The 24,061-nt window shown below is 37.9% G+C and overlaps 3 protein-coding genes across 4 annotated transcripts; all 3 read left to right on the top strand.

The window, feature by feature from the left end:
- Positions 1-4,561: 4,561 nt before the first annotated feature.
- Positions 4,562-7,411, top strand: CXCL5 (C-X-C motif chemokine ligand 5). 2 transcript variants are annotated; one of them, XM_074395710.1, is made up of 4 exons: positions 4,562-4,722; positions 4,846-4,978; positions 5,092-5,175; positions 5,548-7,411. In XM_074395710.1, exons 1-4 carry the CDS (start codon positions 4,611-4,613, stop codon positions 5,558-5,560), a joined length of 342 nt encoding a protein of 113 aa, XP_074251811.1. In that variant the 5' UTR covers positions 4,562-4,610; the 3' UTR covers positions 5,561-7,411. The 2 variants fall into 2 exon arrangements, with proteins under 2 accessions (XP_074251811.1, XP_003932152.1); XM_003932103.2 differs by lacking the exon at positions 5,548-7,411 and having other exon boundaries at positions 5,092-5,533.
- A 7,265-nt stretch (positions 7,412-14,676) lies between these two features.
- Positions 14,677-15,845, top strand: PPBP (pro-platelet basic protein). Its single transcript, XM_003931968.3, has 3 exons — positions 14,677-14,922; positions 15,213-15,348; positions 15,488-15,845. Exons 1-3 carry the CDS (start codon positions 14,775-14,777, stop codon positions 15,588-15,590), a joined length of 387 nt encoding a protein of 128 aa, XP_003932017.1. The 5' UTR covers positions 14,677-14,774; the 3' UTR covers positions 15,591-15,845.
- A 6,611-nt stretch (positions 15,846-22,456) lies between these two features.
- On the top strand, positions 22,457-23,462 carry PF4 (platelet factor 4). Its single transcript, XM_039468476.2, has 3 exons — positions 22,457-22,683; positions 23,007-23,136; positions 23,256-23,462. Exons 1-3 carry the CDS (start codon positions 22,593-22,595, stop codon positions 23,341-23,343), a joined length of 309 nt encoding a protein of 102 aa, XP_039324410.1. The 5' UTR covers positions 22,457-22,592; the 3' UTR covers positions 23,344-23,462.
- Positions 23,463-24,061: the final 599 nt, after the last annotated feature.

Below are 24,061 nucleotides of genomic sequence, written 5' to 3'. Positions count from 1 at the left end.
ATGTGTACCTCAGAACCTAAAATGAAATATATATATATATATATATATATATATATATATATATATAAATGTATGTGTGTGTGTGTGTGTGTGTGTGTGTGTGTGTGTGTGTGTGTGCGTGTTTTCCTTGCTTAGCCTAGAACAAATTTCTGAAGAAATCAATGAAGACTTCCTGTTTCTGTGAAGCTCAAGGCTTCTCAGAAACACTTAAAATTTAAATTGTGATCTTTTTCTCCCATGTATCAACTCTATTTGTCAACAAAAACTTTTCTAAGGTTTGCACGGTTGGACAACAGATAACTTGCTGCCTCAGCCACACAGAAGGTAGGAAAGAAAAGCCCAGGTATGATAATTTGGAATTTAGCTCAGTATAGACTCAATCAGGGTTCACAGACTTTGCTCCTCCAGCAGATATTACCTGAAACAGACAGCAAGGAAAATTAGATAATTGGCAAAAGGAAATAAAATATTCCTGACATTTTATAAAGGTGAAGCAACTTTGAGGCAAAGTTATTTCCTGGATGATGCTGCTTCTTCATTGAACTGGAGCCCAATTTAAGAGACAGACAGGCTGCATTTACATTGCAACATAAACCCAAGGTTTACTAACTTTTTTCTTTCCTTTTGCATACAAGTAACTCTATCCTCTGCTTAAACTCTTATTGCCTTCCTTATATTGATACCCTTGATATTATTAACCTGATAATAATGTGTTCACATCCTTAGTTATTGCAATTATATAGCATTTCTTAAAGATAATATTGGATATGAAAAAAATAGAACCTTAGAAAAACATTTGAAAAGGCCTATGCTTAATACTGAATCATATAATTTAAGGCTTTTCTGGTTTATTAGAAAAGATAATGCATAATGACCTACCCACACTGTTAACATTCAACATGGTATAACATAATCAGAATTTCCACTTGTCATTTACATCCAGCAGTCTCAATGTCACAGAAACTATGTTATTTGGTCAATATTTTAGTTGTATAATTTTACTGTTTTTAACATTAAATGTCTTTCTGGGTTCTGAACATTATTCTGAACAGTTTGGATTCCAACGAATGAAAATATCAGTATCATTCTAATTTTCTCTAAGAATAACCAAGAAATAATTTCCCACATAGGAGGCAGCCAATTCAAAATTGTAAAGTTTAGAAAAATAGAGGAGCTAATGATGATAAACAACTCCATCCTTTTCTCTTTATTATCTACTTGTAAGGTAAAGGACACTAATTTTTTTTTAAAAAAGGTATTATCATTATTCATCACCAAGCGTTCATAGACTGCTACTCATCTAGGAAATCATGGGAGGTTATGTGAGAAATGCAGGCCATCACTGATTTTAAGGAGTTTGTAGTTGACTTGAGGCAGACAAAGGCAAAATTAAGGAATAATTAAACTCTGTCTCCTGAGGTAGTTATGACAATTAAACTAGAGGTTCAAAGAGCAAAGGTGAAGAAATACCTTACAAATGACTTTGTCAGAATTAGCTTTCTCGAAGAAGAAAGGACTTTGAATCTACCTGGAAGAAAGTGAGGGATTTAGAAAGCAGAGGACGGTTTCAGGTGGAATGTCTTAGAAGCCTTTAGGACCTTTGATGTTATTGCAATCTCAAAGACAGGAGTGGAAGGATTGAGGACCTCAACAACTTAAAATGTGGTTATGGGAAAATGCAATAAAGTGGTTAGCCACATTGTGTAGATCCACCGGGGAGTGCTTGCCAGCAACTGAGAAGAATGTGGTTTATAATGGTGCTTGACTGCCAGTGCTGGATTTTTGACTACTTAACTCATTTTGCCTAGCTGCAAAAATGGGGAAGACAATTTCTCTTATCTAAGAATTAATGTGGAGCTCAAGAAATAATAAACATGAAAGTGTTTTGGAAGCCAAAAACCATTTATACTGTATTAATTCATATTACATTATACTGTGGTATAATGACTAAAATAGGATTGCTTTAGACAGACAGTTAAACCTTCAGACTATCAGGATGCTGATACCATTGGATGAATTGTTCTATTTTAGTTGGGAACAAAATAACACAGAGTTTTTCTCTGTAACCTGGACACAGCGCAGGTAAGACAAATGGCTTTTGTTTAAACTGATGATAAAGAGGCAATTACTGTCAAAGTGCTGAGTCTTCAAAGGTTCTTGGTGCTGTCATGCTCAGCACAGAGGACCTTTCGACCATACCTGTTTGAACAAAGCCAACATCTGAGATGCCTACATGGGAGCCAGACATAGGCAGTGGGCCAGAGTGATTTCCATGAGAAGCCAGGTTAAGTGATATATTGCTTTCTGATCAGATTGGGCAACCCAGCAGCCCACTTCTAGTGAGGACTTTCTATCACCTGCCTGTCAGCTGAAGAAATACTTTTTTCTTCTTGTGTTCCATCAAAAAGCTACAGTGAATTGATTCAGAGTGCAAACCAGGTGAGATATATACATTTATAAGACCATCAGTAGGAATTGGCAATCTTGTCTCATGATCCCTCTCTAATTTCACCATTTGGTGCCCAAAACAAATTTATATGTTCACTTAGGTTTAAAGCAGCTTATTTAGAGCTAACCTAACACACACACACACACACACACACACACACACACACACACACGGTGTAAAAGTCAATAACCTATGCAATTAAACAAAGTTTAAAAAAAAAACAAAAACAAAGTCTTATACTGTAATTTATTCCTTGTGGTTAAGTTAAATTTAATCGCCCAAGATTTTTTTTAAGTCTTACCACTTCAACAAGGTTTATCTTTGGTCTTTAGATACACGCTAATCTCTAAAATGTCAATATACTAAATCTGCAGGCTGTTTTCTACAGATTACCACTCTCCAGAAAGATGAAGGATTCCATCTGCCGAGTCACGTGTGACGCTGATGGTGTCAGGAAGCTGTGAGAACTTCTCATTTAGCTTGCCACAGAGTAAGGACCATACCACCCAACCTTCCTCAGCCAGTGAATTTCTTAAGTTTTCTTCCAGAATAAAAGTTTTAAAGGTCTATGACCTCCGTCTTGCTCACAAATGGAGATGATGGGTGGGGAGTTAATAAAATTCCCGGTATCATAGGAGACAAGTAAAAGAGTTGTGTTTTGTTACTGGTTTCTCATTGCCATAATGTTTACTGATTACCTTTGCTGGTCTGCTGTGAGGTCAAGGGTCTTTAGAACCAGCGGGGAGGGGATCTAGTTAGATTTCTGTGAAAGAAAGCCTGTGTGCCATTCCAGTGCCATAGCCATCCATGCCTGCCATGGAGCCAGAGAGTAGAAGACGCTTAAACCTTCAGTGCTTTAACTCCACAGATAATAGAAGGAGAGAGGGAGAGGAAGCTGGAAGCTACTTCGCCCTTCAATTTCAAGTGGCAGTGCAGGGCTCAATGGGGACTAGAGCAGGTCTGTGGAAACAGTCTTTGTCACCAGTAATCATGAAACGTGATGGTTCAGAAGCCTGTGGGAAACGTTCCTCCTCCGATGAAGTTGTTTGGGGGAAAACACAGTGGGTGCTGTTGTCCTGTCAAATAGATGCAAACCCCTAAAAGAAGCTTTCACAGAGTCCCTCAAACTCATCATCCTCCCACAGCATCTCCAAATCGCATCAAATACACACCTAGGGATTGGGCCAGAGCTGGGGCAGGCCTGGGCTCCCTGGCAAGGTTTAGTCTGTGCTCACTGTACTATACCTCACCCCCAATAAGGCCAAAACCTCTTCAAATTCAATAGCACAGCAACTGCCAGAAGTACATTATCTTCCACGGCAATTTGCTGGGTGATTTCGGAAGATTTTTGTTTTAACTACCTGGACACACATATACTTGCTATACTACAAGTAGAAAATTCTCAGTAAGTGGACTTACTCACCAAAGAAGGTGGTCTGTGGGGGAGTTAAAACTCAGGGGTCCTTTCAGGTCACTGACTTCAAGTGGCAATAGAGACACAGTCTCTTGTTATCATTTTATCTTGGCTTCTAAAACTGGCTGAAGTCCAGAGAATCGTAAAGTCATTCAAGAAACCTAGAATGACCTGCCTGCAAGGAAAAGAGAAAGGACTTTCAGTTTAGAGCAATTCTAAACATGAATAAGATTTCCTGAATAATAGTCATAATAATTAGAAAGGATTGACTTTTAGACATTTTTCTCATGTCAGAGCTCCCACTACTTTGGTTCCATCTTTTCTCTCTAGAAGGAGAGGAGGAGCATCTCCCAGAGCCCGTGTGCCTTAGAAAAGCTGGCATCCCTGGCCACCTCAGGCCCAGGAGATGAAGCCCTGATGAATCTCTGCTGCCTTCTGCCTGGAGCCACAACTCCCTCCATCTCCGGGCAGGGCCACCATGTCCTCCTCCGTGGGGGTGCACGCAGCTCTTCCAGGCCACTTTCCTCCCCAGGTCCCATCGTCGGGTCCCCCTCCACCAATCTCTTCTTTCCACATTGAGTTCAGGGAATTTCCCCAGCATCCCAAAGCTTGAGTTTCCTGTCAGGGGGAAGGGATGAGTGCAAATAAAAGGAGTGCAGAAGGCATGAGGAAGCCACAGTGCTCCGCATCCCTCAATCTCTGCGCCTCCAGGAACCCGCACCCCCTCGCAGCGCTCTCCTGACCACTATGAGCCTCCTGTCCAGCCGTGCGGCCCGTCTCTCCGGTCCTTCGGGCTCCTTGTGCGCGCCGCTGGCGCTGCTGCTGCTGCTGCTGACGGCGCCGGGGCCCCTCGCCAGCGGTGAGAGCGCAGGGCACGTGGGACGCACTGGGGCACAGCGGTGCATCCCAGCCTCTGCGGGACCACTGCTTTCCAGGGAATTTTCCCAGCAACCTGCGTTATAAATGTGTCTTTCTTCCCCAGCTGGTCCTGTCGCTGCTGTGTTGAGAGAGCTGCGCTGCATTTGTTTACACACTACGGAGCGAGTTCCCCCCAAAATGATCAGTAATCTGCAGGTGTTCACCCCAGGCCCGCAGTGCTCCAAGGTCGAAGTGATGTAAGTTCTCCTGTGTTGCTGTGTCCACTGTGACCTTAGCAAGAGAGAAATCCCCCAGCCTGGGTCTTCAACCTTGATGTCTCATGAGTGCATCTTCTTTTTCTCTCCTTCAGAGCCTCCATGAAGAACGGGGAGGAAGTTTGTCTTGATCCAGAAGCCCCTTTTCTAAAGAAAGTCATCCAGAAAATTTTGGACAGGTACTTGTCACTTTGATCTTTGTGGTTTTTAAACCTCATCTAGGGAGACCATAGATTTCACAAGGTCTTTACTCTCTGTACGATTGAGGTAACATATTCCACGCCTAGAATTGAAAGGTCGTTAACTTGGGAAAGTTCTTCTGGATTGTCCTGGGAAAATCTTTGTTACCAATCTTACATGTAACTACTTGAGCAAGTACACACAGCTTGTCACTAAGTTATGTTTTTTTGTTTACGCTTTGCTTTTATTGATTTTTATATACTTTCTTGTAACCAGACATTATAACACTGAGTTTTGACAACAGGGTGGAGTAGACAGGAGTGTGAAAAATGATTAAATTAATATAACTATTTTCTCAACAATGGAAACAGGAAAACTGATTAAAAGAAATGAGCACGCATGGAAAAATTGCCCAGTCTTCAGAAGAGCAGTTTTCTGGAGGTCTCTGGACCCAGGGAAGACGAGAAGGAAGGTGTTTTTTTCTTTTTTTCCAGTAGTTAGCTTTCTTCCTAGATTCCTCACTTTGAAGAGTGTGAGGAAAACCTGTTTGTCCCTTAAGCTTTCAGCTCAGCTAATGAATTGTTTAGCATAGTACTTCAGCTATTTGCTGTTATTTTATCTGCTATGCTATTGAAGTTTTTGGCAATTGACTGTAGTGTGAGCCAAGAATCACTGGTTGTTAATCTTTTAAAGTGTCTTGAATTGAAGTTGGCTATGATATTTCCAAGAAATATTCCTTAAATTGTTAACTGAGAAGGCTGTGGATTTAATATGGAAATGATGTTTCATAAGAATTCTGTTGATGGAGATTCACTGTTGTCTTTATCTTATTTTAAGAAATAGGAAATATTTTAATGTTTCTTGGGGAATATGTTAGAGAATTTTCTTATTCTTGATCGTGGAATATTATTTAATTATTTTGCTTTAGAAAGTTGAGTATATCATACCTTATCTGTGTAGAATATATTTCCTTATTCAGAATTTCTAAAAGTTTAAGTTATATGAGGACTAATATTTTCTCTCTATATAATTTTAGACATTTTGTTTCTTCTTAGTATGGCAAAATGCCATCATTTACTTTTAAACTTTGACTTTATATGCTATTTATTAACTATTTGGTTAGGAGTACTGGTAACTAAATATATATTTCAGATAGATGAAGAAGCTAGAAAAAAGGCAAATTCCTGACTGCTGGTTTATATAGAAATACATTCTTTTAGTTTTTAAAGTAAAGGCAAACTTAACAATGACCTGTACTCTGAAAGTTTTGAAAACGTATTCAAACAATCTTAATATAAATTTATCACTTAATTCAAAAAATATATAGCACTATCTCGAGGCCCTAGCATTTCTCCTTGGATAGGGGACCAGAGAGGGCTTGGAATGCTGCAAAATAAATAAATAAATAAATAAAAATAAAAAAGGAGAAGTCACCCAAGAGATGTTAGTTTTTTACCCCTCTGCATGGGTTGATTTTCCAAAACCATAATTTACAGAAGGCCAGCATTTGTGGTGGACTGTGTAATTACATATAAGGTGGCCGGCCGCACAGTGGCCTGGTCCCTCCCTGTTCACAGCTTTGGCCCCTTTCACAGAGTAGAACCTGGGTTACAGGATTGCAGAAGATGAGGGGGAAGGGCAGGAAAGATGCCTGTTGGGTTTTTAGCACAGTTAATTTCATTGGGATTTTGAAGCATTTCTGTCTGAACGCAAAGGCTGTTCTAGTCCCGGTGGGACATAATATAGGTGGGGCAGAGAAAGATACTGTAATGAAACCAATTAGTCAATGTTGTCTTAAATATCACTGACAATTCTGCAAAGTTCATTTTTATGAACATTTCTGTTTAAGCTATTTCACCTTTGTTTTGAAATCCTTTTCTTCTAAGGAGAAGGTGTGAAGCTCGTGAAAAAGCTTATAAGAAAGCCCCTCCCATTTTTTGCTTTAAAGCTTTAAATGACAAATCTAAGTAATTAAGGTTGTGAATTCCTATTTTTGTTTTGTTTTTAATGAACATTTGTCTTTCAGAATAAGATTGTGTGATAATATTTAAATGGCCAAAATAAAAACGTGACTTTGTGCAATTAACAAAGCTACTGCAAAAAAATAAAACGCTTATTGATAAAAAATACATATTTATATATTATATTTATATATAATATATATGTATTATATATATAGCACTGTTAAGATTTTTAGATGTCTTTTTTTGTATCTTTTAAAGGTTTTGACCTTTTTATGAAGAATTATGTATTATATTCACTATATTAAAATTGTACTTTTTTACTATGTGTCTGATTGGTTCATAGTCTTTATTTTGTCCTTTGAAAAAACAATAAAAGATTTCTGAACTTCACTCATATTGTTTCTCCTTCCTATACTGTTACAATGCATTTTACTTATGTTCAATTCAATGTAATTTGAAACACTAACTCTGCTCCTCTCTGGCTGGCAGAGAAGTCCCTCATCCCTAATACTTGGTTCAACCTTTCTCCAAGCTCACTTCTCTTCCAGTTACTCCGTCGCAGAACCAACAGCCTCTGAAGTCTTTAGAAAACACAAATAGAATAGAATTTCCCTGTATAAATTCTTAACTGGCTCACTCTTTCCTAGACATGAAATAAAGCTTGCTAAGCATGACAGATGATGTTCTTTCTGTCTCCTTCCACTCCTGATCAGCAGTTCAACTTCCTTTGCCCCTCAAATTCACTGTAGTCAGGCATTCAGTTCCCTAACTGTGCATGCTCCTTCCCAGGCCCATGACTTTGCATTTCCTAGGACCACTACCTAGAAGGCACTTAGGCCTCTTCCGCATGTAAGAGGAGGTTTATTCATCTTTAAGAACTCAGCTCAAGTAATAACTCTTTCGTGTTTTTCGTGACAGAGCTCATGGCTTCCATTTTGATGCTCCCGTAACATCTCATTATCTGAATTACAACAAAAATACTGCATTACTCTTATTTGTTTCTAGATTTCTTCATCTATTCTAGCTCTCCCAGAGCAATAATCATGTTATGTCTATCTCTGCATCCCCAAAGTAGCCTTAATGCATGACTTAATGAATTAATAAATTATCCTGATCTTCAAGCTATCATTTCAATAGCCCGGCTCATGGTAGGTGGTTGTTCCTGTTGTTGTTTGTTTTTTGTTTTGTTTTGTTTTTTTTTTTTTTTTTTGAGATGGAGTCTTGCTCTGTTGCCCAGGCTGGAGTGCAACGGCATGACCTCGGCTCACTGCAAGCTCCACCTCCCAGGTTCAGGTGACTCTCCCACCCAAGCCTCACAAGTAGATGGGATCACAGGCACCTGCCACCATGACTGGCTAATTTTTATATTTTTGTAGAGGTGGGGTTTCACTGTGTTGGTCAGGGTGGTCTTGAAATCCTGACCTTAGGTCATCTACCCTCCTCAGCCCCCATAAAGTGCTGGGATTACAAATTCGAGCCACGGTACCCAGTTTTAATTAAATTCTAACTTGTTTATCTTCTTTCCTCCTTCTAGCCTAGCAGTAGTCAAACAAGGGCTTTGGTATGCACAATCCTCTCAGTCTATAACACCTCCCCTCACTTTTTTACCAGGGTAACTACTATCCTTCCTTCCTTCTGAGATAGCTTTCCTTTTACTTCCTTGAAGAAACCTCTTCAACCCTTACTCCTACCTTTGAGGAGACCCCTTTTATACCCTGTCATAGCACTCTATATTTTTCCTTCATAAGGTTTTCTCACCAAAGTTACTGTAGAGTTTATTGAGCTCATGTGTTTAGTGTCATTTGTTTAGGGTCTATCTATTCTAGCTTCAAGTGAGCTTTATGAGGGCAGGGACAATGCTTATCAACTTCATCTCAGTTCCTAGGACAGTGCCTAGCACATAATAGGTGTTCAAAAAGTAAGTAATCTAGGCTAAACAAATCCTGTTGTCACTCTAAAATTAAAAGAGCAATTTCATTTGAATACAGATTCTTAGGTATTCATACTTAAGATTTCCCTGTCTAAATGACAAATGAGGTTCTGTCTCATCCCAATCCTGATCAGTACTTCAAATTCCCTTGTCCCTCAAATTTACTATATAAATACCTAAGAATAGATATTTATAGAAAATTGCTCCTTTATGAAACACAAGAAAATGAAAGAAAGAAGATTAATCACATTAGTATGTATATACATACATTCACACTACAGTTGGATTATATTACACATGCTTACACAGGCATGTGCTTGTATAAATTAGAATATGCTATGAGTCTTTTTAAAGAAGCTCTGGAAACTATATATTCCATTTATATTTTCTGTACATAGAAAATAAATTATATAGTACCTATCAGAATATATGAAGTATTTTCCTTTGTATTAATATTCATCAATCAAATATTAATTTAATTACATTAATTGATAATCTTGTTTACATGCCTATTGTCTGTGCAGGGTCCTTATGATCTCGAAATTATAAAGACGAGGAACTTTCAGTCTAAGTTATGGTTTTCTGCTGCAAATATACTTAGTTTTCCCACAGAACAAAGATTTTCCAGTAAGGAGAGTGGAAGAAAGGGGAGAAGAGGTAAGGGGAAGAACTAGAAGAGAAGACTAGAGGAGACAAGGATGGGAGGAGGGTGTTGGAAGGGCTTTTGGCTTGTGGTTTTTTTTTTTTGGGGGGGGGTTGCTTTCTATTTTCTTCCTTCTCTCCTTTTCCTTCTTCTCTTCCCTTCTCTCCTCTTGCCATTCTCCTTCTCTCCCACCATCTCTCATTTCTGCTTATTAGTAAGAAGTTGAATAATTCTATTTAAAAGAGTAGGAGAAGAACCCAGGGGCCCCAGCAGAAATCACAGCAAGCAGTCAACACCAACCACCTCTCATGTGAATCAGGCCATTAGCAACTTGTTTTAAGTTATTTTATTATTTTTCTTATTTAAAAAAAAAATGTTGTGGGTACTTATTAGATGCGTATATTTATGGGATACATGAGATGTTTTGATACCGGCATGCAATGTGAAATAAACACATTGAGAATGAGGTATCCAACCTCTCAAGCAATCCAATTATGCTCTGTATGAGTTATTTTAAAATATACAATTGTTATTATTGGCTTTTGGCACCCTGTTGTCCTACTTTTTACTTTCACACATTTCAGCTGCTTCTGACTGCATTCAAGTGAGCTTAGCGGAAGAACCTCAACATAACATACAGAATTATCAGAAATAATAAATTAATATTTTAAGCCACTATGAGGTTGACTTATTACACAACAAGAGAGGATTAATGGTACTTGGTAACAATTTAATGCGGTTGTAGGCTCTAGAACAACATATGCTAGAATTTCCTTAATGAATGAGTGTGAATGGAAGCTAGGTAACTTTCATACATTTAGATTTAACAAATGATATTAACCAACATAATGTAAAACACAAATTCTGAGGCGTGCAAAACTTTGAAGTGCTTGTATGTAATAGCACCAGGAAGATACTTCCCCCTCAACTCCTTCACCCCCTCCATTGTCCTGTCACTTTCACCCCATGCTTCACCTTTGAGCAGTAGACAGTAAAACCTCAATTAATTTGTCAGAGTAATTGATGTCTGACCAATTCTTGTCAACTCACAGTTATACAGTAAGCATTTGGTTTCAGCACTTATAGAAAAAATTTTGATGGCTAGTATTTTAAATTTATTGATTAATGTACTTTAACAAACAGATTCAAAATTGTACTATCCTGAGCATTTTCTGTACCAATTGTTTTTATGATTGATTTGCAGGTGTTAGTCTATTTCCTTCACACTTGAAAGAAGGATTTGAAAAATGTGCGTTTAAAATGTTCTGCATGAGGCAGAGAAGAGCTAGTCTATGTCTTAATTTTATAGATAGCAGTCCTCCAGTGTCCCTAGATATTTCCTGTTAAAATAGCTAACATAAAATGTGCTTTGGGTCTTCGATAACTTGCTTGCTTCCTGCATGATTCTGCTATTTAGAAGACGACTTAAAGAAAAAAGAGCTAAAATAACTTAGCACCCCTAAACACACACATACATAAACCCACAATGACAAAGTAAGAATAATAAAAAGGTTGTCAAGTTATTTTAAAAGCAAGGAACAAAACAATTCTTTTCCACTTCTAGCATTTATTTAAATAATAATCTTATATAATACTTTTAACTGAATAAGTTATTTAAAAATATATTTTAACCATTTTTGTACACTCAATTTATCATCATCTGTACTGTGTTTCTCACCGCGGAAATGGAAGGGAATGATGCCAATGAGAGGAACAGCAGTTAACAGCACAGTTGTTATCATAGTAACAAGAGTAGAGTATTTTTAATATCCCTTTGCTTTACACAAATATTTTAGGCCTAATTTTTAAAAAATAAATAATTAAATGACCAAGTCACGCAAAGAGAACTTCATAAAACCTGTTACCAAGTTCAGGCTTAATCAAGTGATGCCTAAGCAATATTTTTGAGTTAAAGACTAGCAAAATACTGTTTTATATCAAATGCTGACTGATATGCTTATGAAATTTTGATGACTCCAGAAATCTATTTCCTCATGAATTTTGCTGATGATGTGTCTTTCGTGACAAGCCACATTTGTTGATTAAGGCTATGACTCCATGACACTGTGCCCCATGCCTACCTCTTGCCTGGCATCAACTCACTCAGAAGCACCATTACTTCAGAAAACTTTTCATACAGTTTTCTCAGAAAGATTAGAAGCTTTTGGGAACTCTTACTAATGAACGGGTAAAGAAATCTGAATAGCGTTAAGCAGGGAAAGGAAAAGGTGTCTAGTGAAGCTAATAATATTCTCAGTAATAGTGTTTGAGGGTAGAACAGAAAACGAAAGATACTATGCATAGTGTTAAAAACCTTTATATCTTGCTGTGGAAATGGTTTTGGTCTTATGTTTGAATGAAGATATATCTGACTTGAGAATTCACAATATCTCAATCTCAATAAGGAGGAAAGGCTGTAAAGTCATTCTGCAGGAGGAACTAGAAAGAAGCCTGCCCTCCTCATCCTGTGTCCTGCTAGGCTTCTCTCTGCAGTTGACTCCACATCTCAGCTCTCAGAAAACCCCAAACTCAACTTATGCCCTTCTTTTAACCTTGCTTAAAACTAATAATTTCTGTGTTGAGACAGGGAGAAAAATTATTTCAGTTTAATATGTTCTACTGCTAAACTTTAATTTATAAGAATAAATGGGATGGAGAAAAATAAGAAATACATTCATCAACTGAAATGAAGGCTAGTGAGGCAGAAAGAATTTTATATATGTTTGTAGAAAGCCAAATGAGTAGACCTGGGAAGGCACATCCACGAAGTTGGGGGTGTTCTGGAGTCTTTCACAAGTTACAAGGGCTTTATGTAACAGAAAAGCTTAAAATAAGGGCAAAAAAGTCCTCATACCAGAGTTGTATTCTTTTTTATTGGGGTGTACAATACAGAAGTTAAAATCATTAGCTACAGATTATAGCATATAGCCTAAATGTCTAAGTGCAAAACAGTCAATAAAACTTTTTGTTTCAACTAAACTTAGAAATAAATCATTGTCCTGTTTAGTGTTAGTAGGTTCTACATTAATTAGTACGTCAACCATTTGAGGAATTCACAATAAAATACTTTAATCAGAGACAGACCGTCACCATCAAGTCACAGAAACTTTTCAAGGCACATTAATTTGGAAGTCTGCTTACTTGTAAAGTAAACTGTCAAATGTGGTATGTAGGTTATTGTGTTTAGAAACAGGACCTGAGAATTTGAGTAGACATAGTAGATAACTATTAAACAATACGGAAAATTGGCTTGAAAACAAAAACATGATTCAAAAAAAAATTTACTATATTCATATTTTTGATAGAGTTATTTTGAACATTTAATATTTTAAGCATCTCTTCTAAAATTTAAAGATATGAGAGGTAATAAAAGACTATGGAAAGTTTAAACAACATTCTGTGAGACTTATACATAGTTGTAAAGGGAAGAAAACTTGTTGCCAGGGCCACTTGTATCTGCCTCTTCTTTACTGACAATCTTCAAAATCAACTTAAATAATATGGTTGCTTTGGGGACTGTCAAGTTTGGCTTGGGAGTTGTAGGTGATTAGAAAAGATTGAGAAACTTTCATGTGATACATATTCATTGATTTATTAATTAAGACCTACTTTGTATTGAAGTATCCTACTTGTTACAGGATACAAAAGACGTAGGACATGCCACTCCCTACAAAAGTGTATGGTTCACTTGAGGAAGAAAGTCTTATAGATGGGACAGAGAACCAGAAAATAACATAAAGCCAACATGTAATGTGTAGGTCCACCTCGCTGTCTTTGTAAGGATATGGCAATTCAGATCAAATCTTTAATTCAAGTCTGAGAATTTAGGAACAGATATTTTCCTTGGTAAGGACATCTCTTGCACAATTTCTAGTAGTGCAAAACTGGAAACACCCCGAAGGGCAGCAACAAGGCAAGGCTGAGTAACTATTGTTCTTACCGGATGTCATGTGGTCATTAAGCAGAATGGGGAAAACTACATTAAGATGGCATGAAAAGATGCTGAACACATATTTTTGAAGGATAAAAGTCAGCTGTATAGTGATCCATATAAAATACTTCTATGCATATGTGTACCTCTATGTCTTAAACGTGTCTCTCTGTATACATATACATGTGTGCATACAAATGCAGATAGAATAGAAAATTAATGCAAAATTGTTACCAATGTTTACCACTGAAGAGTAGGAATGTGAAGAAATGATGAAGAAAAATTTGTATGTTTTATTTCAAATATGTTTGCAGTGAATGAATCCTTTGCAATAAACTATATCATTTTTCTGTCAAACTAAAAATAAAAAATAAATATTCTGGGTCCTGCTTTTTAGGTATTATTAGGTAGCAGAAACAAGTAGCTTATTTTGTAATAGAAAGGGGAATGAATTTTGTTGTACATTCTAGATGAGATGAAATTACAAAATATAATATAGATTGAAGGCAGAAAGAATCCAATAGGCTAAAATCCAAAGACAACCTTTGATGGTAATTGACTCTTATTTTACTCACATGCTCCAAACCAATCCCAATATTTATCAACAACTAGGAAAAGAACATTTGTGTTCTTTGGCAATAAAAAGGAAAGATAACTCTCTTTTTCAAGGGCCACATGTTTGTGCTTTCGAGTGCTCCTAAAATTTCTATTAAGCCTAAAAACTGCCTTATAGAAAAGGCAGGGCATATTGTTATACAGTCATACAAAGAAAATGCATGTAGTATTTCAGTCTAGTTCCTACCTTCCCTTATACATGTTTAAGGGAAATAGGTATTGAGAAAGGGACAGTAGAAATGTGAAGTGATGTGTAATATGCAACTTGGTAGGAATTTTGACCCATGTGCTATTTTTCTGCATTGGGCACAGCTTCATATGCTTATGTGTGTATCACCACATACCCTCACTTCCTCCTTCCCTACCTCTTCCTTCTTACTGGCTTTGAGGGGTGGTATATAAATGACATCTTCAGGGCATGAAAAGCCACTTATATGCAGATTTATAGGCAGTAACTCACCCTCACTCAGAGGTCTTCTGGCTCTGGAAACATCTGTACCTCAGCCTTCTCCACCATGAGGCTCAAACTCGATACCATCCCTTCTTGTAAGAGTGCCAGGCCATTTCATGTCCTGCAGGTGCTGCTGCTTCTGTCACTGCTGCTGACTGCTCTGGCTTCCTCCAGTAATGGACAAACTAAGAGAAACTTAGAGAAAAGCAAAGGTAGATTCTTCCCTGTACCTGTTGATGCTTCTGTTATACCTGTGTCTGGGGGAAAGACTGGCTTGGTGCTCCTGAGGCTGCATAGTGCCATTATACCAACAACCCCAGTTGGAGGAAGCACACAGGGGGGCACTTCATGTGTACTGGGCATTCTTCTGGGCTCTTTACTAAAGCATTACAGATCATATTCACAATGGCTTTATGAGAGAGGTACAATTACTCTCAATATGCAAATAAGGGACCTGAGGAAAATCTTCATGACCACTAAAAGGTCATATTTTCTACCCTAGAGGAAAGTGGAGATATTGACACGTATGCTGAACTGCGCTGCATGTGTATGAAGACAACCTCTGGAATACATCCCAGAAACATCCAAAGTTTGGAAGTGAATGGGAAAGGAATCCATTGCAACAAAGTCGAAGTGATGTAAGTTGCTGCTTCTGTGCCATTGCCTCATCAGGGAAACCCTCTACCTCCATCCTCATCTGCACTCATTTCCTCTAGTCTCGTGGATTAGTTATATTCAGGCCAGCACACTCACAGATAATTGTGTTGTCTCTTGCAGAGCCACACTGAAGGATGGGAGAAAAATCTGCCTGGACCCAGATGCTCCCGGAATCAAGAAAATTGTACAGAAAAAATTGGAAGGTGATCAATCCACTGACTAATTTGTTCCATTTCTGCCAAACTTCTTTAATTCCCAGGAATTTTTGATTTAATTCAAAATTCAAGGTTTTTGAAACCTTGATTTTCTAGAGTTCTCATTTATTCAGGATACCTATTCTTACTGTATTAAAAGTTGGATATGTTTTTCATTCTGTCTCAAAAATCACATTTTATTTTGAGATGGCTGATTAAAAGATGGCAGAAACAATATGAAAATAAAAGCCTGGTTTCGACTCTCTAATTCTTGGTTAAATTGGACTGTGCTTTGCATTTTTTTATTTAACAATTTCTATTCAAACACAACTTGGTCGATTTTTCCTACTCTACTTTATGGTTATTAGACATACTAATGATGATTATTAGATTTCATAGTGATCAACAATAATAGGAATCACATGAAATCCAACATAGAATACTTGCTCAATACAGTGTTGTTAATGTATTTAGGAACTTAGAGTCTCTCAGTGTCTTAGTCCTAGGATTTTTTTTTTTTTTTTTTTTTTTTTTTTTTAGAAGAGAAAGAAATACTATTATTACACTTTAATTTCCGGGGTACATGTGCAGAACGTGCATTTTGTTACATAGGTATCCACACGTCTTGGTGCTTTGCTGCATCTGATCCTCCCATCAACTACACTAGGTATTTCTCGTGTTATCCCTTCCCAATCCCCCCACCCCTACCTGTTCCTCCCCACCCCTCCCCCACCAGCCACAAGCCCCAGTGTGTGATGTTCCCCTCCCTGTGTCCATGTGGTCTCATTGTTCACTATCCACTTATATTTTAGAAAAAATATGTTTGATGTTTTATTTAAATTATACTCTGAAAGTTTATTCTGATGTTTATTTTAGACTTCAAACTCTAAAATAATAAATTTGTGAATGTGAGTCTTATAAACTGGGGTTATTACTTTGAAGTGAATATATTTGCCACTAGTAGAACAACAAAAAAATAGATGATGGAAATAAATTAACATACTCTATGAAACTATGAATTTTCTGGAACAAAAAAAAAGGAAGGAAGAAAGAAAAAGACTTTACTTGATACTTACTTGCATTCAGTTAAAATCTACATGGTTACAATTCTAATATTAGAATCAGCTTTATATTTATTTATAAAAATAAATACAATATAGAACATAAACTTTATTAGACACCTAATTCTACTTTTTCAATCAATAGGACTTTCATTCATTTTATAACCCCTAACATTTATACCTACACTATTCTTACAAAAATATTTATGTGATCAAAATTTGCTATTGATTTGTTGTTGTATATTATTAATTTTAACAGAATTGTTGGGGAAAAAAGCTTTAATTTTTCTCCATTTTTCTGTATAATTGATATTTCACAGTATGGCCAAACAAGTTACCAAATTGATGATCTGTGTCATTCTTAATGTAGTATGATAATGGTTCCAATTTATTAATCATTTTAATATGCCAGGAATAGTAAGTGGTTTGCATGCATGAACTAAACAATTTTTAAAAATTTATTTATTATACGTTAAGTTCTGGGGTGCATAGGCAGATCATTCAAGTTTGTTACACATGCCAAAGGTATTTGTTGGGTATGCACATTTGTTAGGTATACACGTGCCATGGTGGTGGTTTTCTGCATCCATTGCCCATCATCTACATTAGGTATTTCTCCTAATCCTATCCCTCCCCAATCCCCACAACCCTGCTAATCCTCCCCCAGCCCTCCACCTCTAGGCCCTGGTGTGTGATGTTGCCCTCACTGCGTCTGTGTGTTCTCATTGTTTAACACTCAGTGAGAACATGAGGTCTTTGGTTTTCTGTTCTTGTGTCAGTTTGCTGAGAATGATGGCTTCCAGTTTCAATCATGTCCCTCTAAAGGACATGAACTCAGCCTTTTTTATGGCTGCATGGTATTCCATTATGTATAGGTGCCACATTTTCTTTATCCATTCTATCATTATGGGAATTTGAGTTGGTTCCAAGTGTTTGCTATTGTGCACAGTGCCACAATAAACATATGTGTGCCTGTGTCTTTATAATAAAATGATTTATAATCCTTTGGTAGTTTATACCCCAGTAATGAGATTGCTGGGTCAAATGGTATTTCTATTTCTAGATCTTTGAGAAATCGCCTCACTGTCTTCCACAATGGTTGAATTAATTTACACCCCCACCAACATTGTAAAAGCATTTCTATTTCTCCACATCCTCTCCAGCATCTATTGTCTCCTGATTTTTTAATGATTGCCATTCTAACTGGCATGAGGTGGTATCTCAATGTGTTTTTTATTTGCATTTATCTAAGGACCAGTGATGATGAGCTTTTTTTATATGTTTGTTGGCTGCATAAATGTCTTCTTTTGTAAAGTGTCTGTTCATATCCTTTGCCCACTTTTTGATGGGGTTGTTTTTTTCTTGTAAATTTGTTTAAGTTATTGATAGATTCTGGATATTAAGCCTTTGTCAGATGGGAAGATTGCAAACATTTTTTCCCATTCTGTTGGTTGCCAGTTCACTCTAATGGTTGTTTCTTTTGCTGTGCAGAGGCTCTTAAGTTTAATTAGATCCCATTTGTCTATTTTGGCATTTGTTGCCATTGCTTTTGGTGTTTTAGTCATGAAGTCCTTGGCCATGCCTATGTCCTGAATGGTATTGCCTAGGATTTATTCTAGAGTTTTTATGGTGTTAGACCTCATGTTTAAATCTTTAATCCATCTAGAGTTAATGTTCGTATAAGGTGTAAGGAAGGGATCCAGTTTCAGCTTTCTGCATATGGCTAGCCATGAACTAAACAATTTTTTTAAAAAATAGATTAAAAGCACATCCTATGGAGTCTGAATAATGAGGTAACTTGTCTCTACCACTTGTTAGCTGGTATATCAGGTCATGTTGCTTAATCTCTCTACCTTAGATTCTTCATCCCTAAAATGGTGATAATAATATTGTCTCCCTCATAGAGTTTACGGAAGAATTAAAAGAGTTAATAAATTTTAGGTTCTTAAAATAATGCATGTCACAAATAACCCATACATAAATGTTAGTAATTATTTCTTATGACTATGATTATTCTCCCCAGTGTTACAGAAAAGAAAAATCAAGTTTAAAGAGTCTAAAACACTTGCCTACTTTCATATAACTAAATAGGTAACAGAGTGGGAATTTCAAATTGTGCTCTTAACCACTGTACCACAGTACTTTCCTCTGTTCTTCTTTCTCTAATGAAGAGATTACATTACATACAACATAGTATTATTGGCACACATAATTCAACTTGATACATAAATAGCAGATTCTATATACTATAATAATTACAGGATAGCAGGCCTCTCACTCATTATGTCTAGTGGTTTCGGACCGAAACCTGACAAGATCAACTCCTGAGAGAGGGCACAGTGTTGACACCATGCTTATACCTCCTGAGATTCAAATAGATGTCTTTTATTTTTGTGTGCATGTATTGAGTTATTCTGTTTACATGCAGGGAAATGGTAATTTATTTGCCACTCAGTTCCATCTGGATCCCTTTACACTGCAAACATTAAAATCTCGGTGTAAGATTGTGCAAACCCAGTGTGTTGCCCATCCATATGCAAAACCATGCCCCTCTTCATTCTCTTTGCTGCTAACTCAGAAGGGGTTTCAAGTTTCAGGTTCATAAACATGTATGAATAATAACAGGTTCTACAACAGCCATTGTGTTGGATACAGGATGTTCAAAAATACAGTCATGTTTTGCTTAACAATTGAGATGCATTCTGAGAAATGCATCATTAGGTGATTTTGTCATTGTGTGAACGTCATAGGGTGTGCTTACACAAACCTAAATGGTATAGTATACTACAAACCTAGGCTAGGTAGTACAGTCTATTACTCCTAGGCTATAAACCTGCAAAACATGTCACTGTGCTGAATACCATAGCAAGTTGTAACACAATGGTAAGTATTTGTGTATCTGAACATATGTAAACATAGAAAAAATAGAGTAAAAATATGGTATAAAAGAGTAAAATGGTACACCTGTACAGGGCAGTTACCACAAATGGAGCTAATAGAACTGGAAGTTGCTCTCCATGAATCAGTGTGAGTGCCGAGTGAATGTGAATGCCTTGGACATTACTGTACACTTCTTTAGGCTTTGTAAACACTGTACACTTAGGCTACACTGAATTTATAAAAAAAAAAAACATTTTTTCTTCAACAATAAATTAAGCTTGGCTTACTGTAATTTTGTTATTTAGAAACTTCTTAATTTTTAAACTTTTTGACTCTTGAAATAGCACTTCAAACACATTGTACAACTGTACAAAAATATGTTTTTCCTTATATCGTCATTCTATAAGCTTGTTTTCTTATTTATTTTAGAGATGGGGTTCTTCGTCACCCATACTGTAGTGCAATGATAGGATCATAGCTCACTGCAGCCCCAAATTCTTGGGCTCAAGTGATCCTCCTTGATCTCCACTATAGATGTGCACCATCATGCCCGCTAATTTTTGAAATTTGCAATTCAGATGGGGACTCGTTTTGTTTCCAGGCTTGTCTCAAACTCCTGGTCTCAAGTCATCCTCCTACCCCAGCCTCCCAGGCTGAGATTACAGACAAAAACCACACTGCCTGACTAATTTTGTTTTGTTTTGTTTTGTATTTTTTTTTATTGTTCATACATTTTGTTAAAATTAAGACACAGAAGCATATTAGCCTAGGCCTACATGAAGTCAGATCATCAGTATTTCTGTCTTCCAACTACCTGTCTTGTCCCACTGGAAGGTCTTCATGGGCAATAATACGTATGGAGCTGCCATCTCCTACGATGATAGAGATGATAGCAGCTCATACTTCCTGAGGAATCTGCCTGAGATTGGTTCACAGTTAATATTTTTTTTTCTATAAGCAGTAGAAATTTATTTTACTAAAATAATAATAAAATTATAGTATAGTAAATACATAAACCAGTAACATCATTGCTTATTATCCTTATCAAGTATTATGTGCTATACATGATTGTATGTGCTATACTTTTATACAACTGGCAGCGCAGTGGGTTTCTTTACATTAGCATTTCCACAAACATGTCAGTAATTTTCACTGACATGTTTCAGTCACTGCTTCCTTTCACAACCATGAGGCAATAAGAGTCACATCACTAGGCAAAAGGAATTTATCAGCTCCATTGTAATCTTATGGAACCACTGTCATATATGCAGTCTATTGTTGACCAAAATGTTGTTAGGTGCTGCATGACTGTATATAAGTCACAGAGGACTGCACTTGAAAAGATTAATATTTGGTGGGAGAGTGAGCAAATAATTGCAACTATATATTTCACATGTTAATATAGAGATATGCTTCAACTGCTCGAAGGAGTGGATACATGAATATGTTTAAACTTCATCATCATCATTTTCAACACATAATCTTCACTAATGTAGCACTTTGAATTGAGTCTCTACCAGTACACTGAAACAGTGATAAATATTATAAATTCTGACTTCATAGTGTTTTCCAGGGTAGGAAACAAAACTACTTTTTGCACTGTGAAGTACACACATATACACATATATATCTCTGTGTAAAAGAGATATGTGTACGTGTGTGTGTGTGCATGTGTGTGTGTGTGTGTGTGTGTGTGCATTACCTGTGAGAAATAGGAAAAACAGAGTTCTGCAAGACAGAAAGGCAAGAGGGCATGATTACATATCAGAGATTGTCAAGGAAGGGCCTTCTGAGGAACTAATATTTAAGCTGACACCAGAAGTATAAATAAGTCTTAGCCAGCTGAAAAGGCAGGTAGTGAGAGAATAAGAGAAATAAACTACTCAGCTCAATAATTAAATTGCATATTTCTATAGAAGTCCAGTCCTACTGGGTATTAGGATGTCAGCTTTTTTCATGCAGTGATCTCCTGACACCCTTCACCACTTTTAATCAGTGTGACAGGAAACCTTGGGCTTTCGGGTTAAGGGTGTACCTTACCCTAATCAAGAGCCAAAGTCATTTTTTTCAAAGAATAGAAGATGGCCCATATGAATCTCTGCTCCTTTCTTGTGTGGGATTCTGTTGCATCTGCTCCACCCTCACCTCCCAGCATTCTCACCCTCAACTCACAGACACCCCGAGTCCTCTCACAGAGAGCATCATTGCTCCCCACTGAAAGTGCAGCCCATCTCACCCTGCCACTGGTACTGGCTGAAGACGCAGCAGGCACTGGGAGACGTAGCCTGGCAAACTGTCCTTGTCCTCTCTTCTGGGCAATTATTCAGGAGGGAAACAAGAAACGGCCAGGCGCTAAGATTTTGCAAAAAGTAATCCATTCAAACATTACTTATGCAATTTTTCTAAGAGTAAGAGTAATAAGAAAATAGAACTTGCATCTTACAGTATACCGGGTGATTGTTGGTGGAGCCTGGTAAATCCCATCCAGACAGCAGGGGAGTTTTCCACATTGAGGTGAAATTCAGAAGAGTCATCGCCTAGATACCAAATTAAACTTATTAGAAGCAGAAAATATTGCAAATAACGCAGCCTTCACACATACCACCACCAAAGTCAGTAGTAATCATTGGTAGTTGCAGTTGGGAGACTGGAAAGACAACAGGAACTGTCAGGGTCCTGAAGGCACCTGCTGTGTAACTTGCTTGGTAACTACAGAGAACTTTACTATTAATACAATGCAAAACAACAACAACAACAACAACAAAACTTCTAAGATTCATGTTCTGTTTCCAATTCTACACATGTGCTTGTTTGTAAGTTAAGGTTGAAGGACCCAGCCAAGGCAGCTGGCGCAGCATTTTTTTTTTTTTTTTTTTTTTTTTTTTAATAATCTTTGCGGGACAGAGCCCAAGTCTTCCCAGCAGTGTGGTAGTTTTCGCACCGCAGTTCCTAGTTCCTCACCCCAGGCTTCCGGACTGGAAGGACAGCTGGGGATAAAACGAGCCTGGTGAAGCCCAGGAGTCACTGGCCACTGAGACTCAGCTCGACTTTCCCTGTGCGCTGGGATCCTGCTGGAACCTCCGCGACAACATGAGCTCCGCAGCCGGGCCCTGCGCCTCCCACCCGGGGCTGCTGCTCCTGGGGTTGCTGCTCCTGCCAGCTCTGGTCGCCTTCGCCAGCGGTGAGAGCAGAAGCCAGGCTGTGAGGGCCGGCAGCGGCGAGGGGGGTCCGGGAAGCCCTGGGGCTGGGGAGGAGTCCTCTAGGCTGCTGATCGCGGCTACACTTAGCGCGCGCGTGCTGAGTGTGCGGGCACCGTGCCAGGCGCTGCACGTGCACCGCGCCACCTGCTCAGCACAACTTCTCTCCGAGGGAAGTACGATTTATGGCTAAGGAGAAGAAGGCTGGCGGTAGTGGAAAAGGTCCCTAAAGTACCTCTGGCCACTCATGGAGTCACCACTCCCTGCCCTCCTCCTCTTCCCCCCCTCCCCTCCCTTCCCCGCCCAGCTGACGCTGAGGAAGGAGATGGGGACCTGCAGTGCCTGTGTGTGAAGACCACCTCCCAGGTCCGTCCCAGGCACATCACCAGCCTGGAGGTGATCAAGGCCGGACCCCACTGCCCCAACGCCCAACTGATGTGAGTCCTTACACTGCATCAGTCAGTGACCCCTTCTGTGACTCCTCTGCCCATCCCACCCCTTCTAATCCCATCTGCAAACCCAAAGACTAAAAGGTCACTTCTCTTTTCCCTGCCAGAGCCACGCTGAAGAATGGGAGGAAAATTTGCTTGGACCTGCAAGCCCCACTGTACAAGAAAATAGTTAAGAAACTTTTGGAGAGTTAGCTGCCTAAGTGTGTGCATTTGCCTTATAACATACTTTTCCCCCTACTTTCAATGTAACTATGAAAGAACTTCTGATATTTGTATTATCCCTCTAGTTTTAAATAAACAAAATAAATCAAGTTGTTGTATAGTCAAAATACTTCTTAATAATAGTGCAAATATTGTGTTGACACACAATTTCATGGAAGAAAAAAATTCTGGTATTTTAAGTAAAAATTTCGAAGGAAGGTTTGAATACTGATTTTGCTTGGCGTTATGTGTTGGCTGATACATAGCATTTACATAATTGCAGTACTTTATAGTTGCATATTTACCTTGAATATTATTATCTTTGTCAATAAATATTAGTAGTACTTACATATTACTAGATGGCTTTTAAAAAATTTAATAAATAAATAAGACTCTGCTTTTATGCCCATGAATACCTTAACTGGAAAGATATTAAGATTCCGGAAATGAAGAGAGGTACGAGATGATGGTATTTTCATTCATTCCTCAGGAAGGCACTGCTCTACTTTGGGGAGAAAGGAAGTTGTCGCAGTGTTTATTAGTGACCTACGGCTTCTGTAACATGTTAACACAAACGAAGTGGTGTAAACATACAAATTTATTATCTTGCAATTCTGGGGAGTCACAAGTTCCAAGTGAGTTGAACATGCTAAACTCAAAATATGATCAGAGCTGTGTTTCTTCTGAAGGCTCTAGAAGAGAATCTATT

The sequence above is a fragment of the Saimiri boliviensis genome, chromosome 3, assembly GCF_048565385.1.
Source record: "Saimiri boliviensis isolate mSaiBol1 chromosome 3, mSaiBol1.pri, whole genome shotgun sequence".
Lineage (NCBI taxonomy): Eukaryota > Metazoa > Chordata > Mammalia > Primates > Cebidae > Saimiri > Saimiri boliviensis.
This window is presented reverse-complemented; position numbering and strand designations above follow the sequence as displayed.

Excerpts from the sequence above, each read along its gene's own strand:
- CXCL5 (XM_003932103.2), top strand. The coding sequence starts at position 4,611 with ATGAGCCTCCTGTCCAGCCGTGCGGCCCGTCTCTCCGGTCCTTCGGGC. Across the intron at positions 4,723-4,845 it reads GCCGGGGCCCCTCGCCAGCG|CTGGTCCTGTCGCTGCTGTG; the intron begins GTGAGAGCGCAG and ends TTTCTTCCCCAG. Across the intron at positions 4,979-5,091 it reads TGCTCCAAGGTCGAAGTGAT|AGCCTCCATGAAGAACGGGG; the intron begins GTAAGTTCTCCT and ends TCTCTCCTTCAG.
- PPBP (XM_003931968.3), top strand. The coding sequence starts at position 14,775 with ATGAGGCTCAAACTCGATACCATCCCTTCTTGTAAGAGTGCCAGGCCA. Across the intron at positions 14,923-15,212 it reads AAACTTAGAGAAAAGCAAAG|AGGAAAGTGGAGATATTGAC; the intron begins GTAGATTCTTCC and ends TTTCTACCCTAG. Across the intron at positions 15,349-15,487 it reads TGCAACAAAGTCGAAGTGAT|AGCCACACTGAAGGATGGGA; the intron begins GTAAGTTGCTGC and ends TGTCTCTTGCAG.
- PF4 (XM_039468476.2), top strand. The coding sequence starts at position 22,593 with ATGAGCTCCGCAGCCGGGCCCTGCGCCTCCCACCCGGGGCTGCTGCTC. Across the intron at positions 22,684-23,006 it reads TCTGGTCGCCTTCGCCAGCG|CTGACGCTGAGGAAGGAGAT; the intron begins GTGAGAGCAGAA and ends TTCCCCGCCCAG. Across the intron at positions 23,137-23,255 it reads TGCCCCAACGCCCAACTGAT|AGCCACGCTGAAGAATGGGA; the intron begins GTGAGTCCTTAC and ends TTTCCCTGCCAG.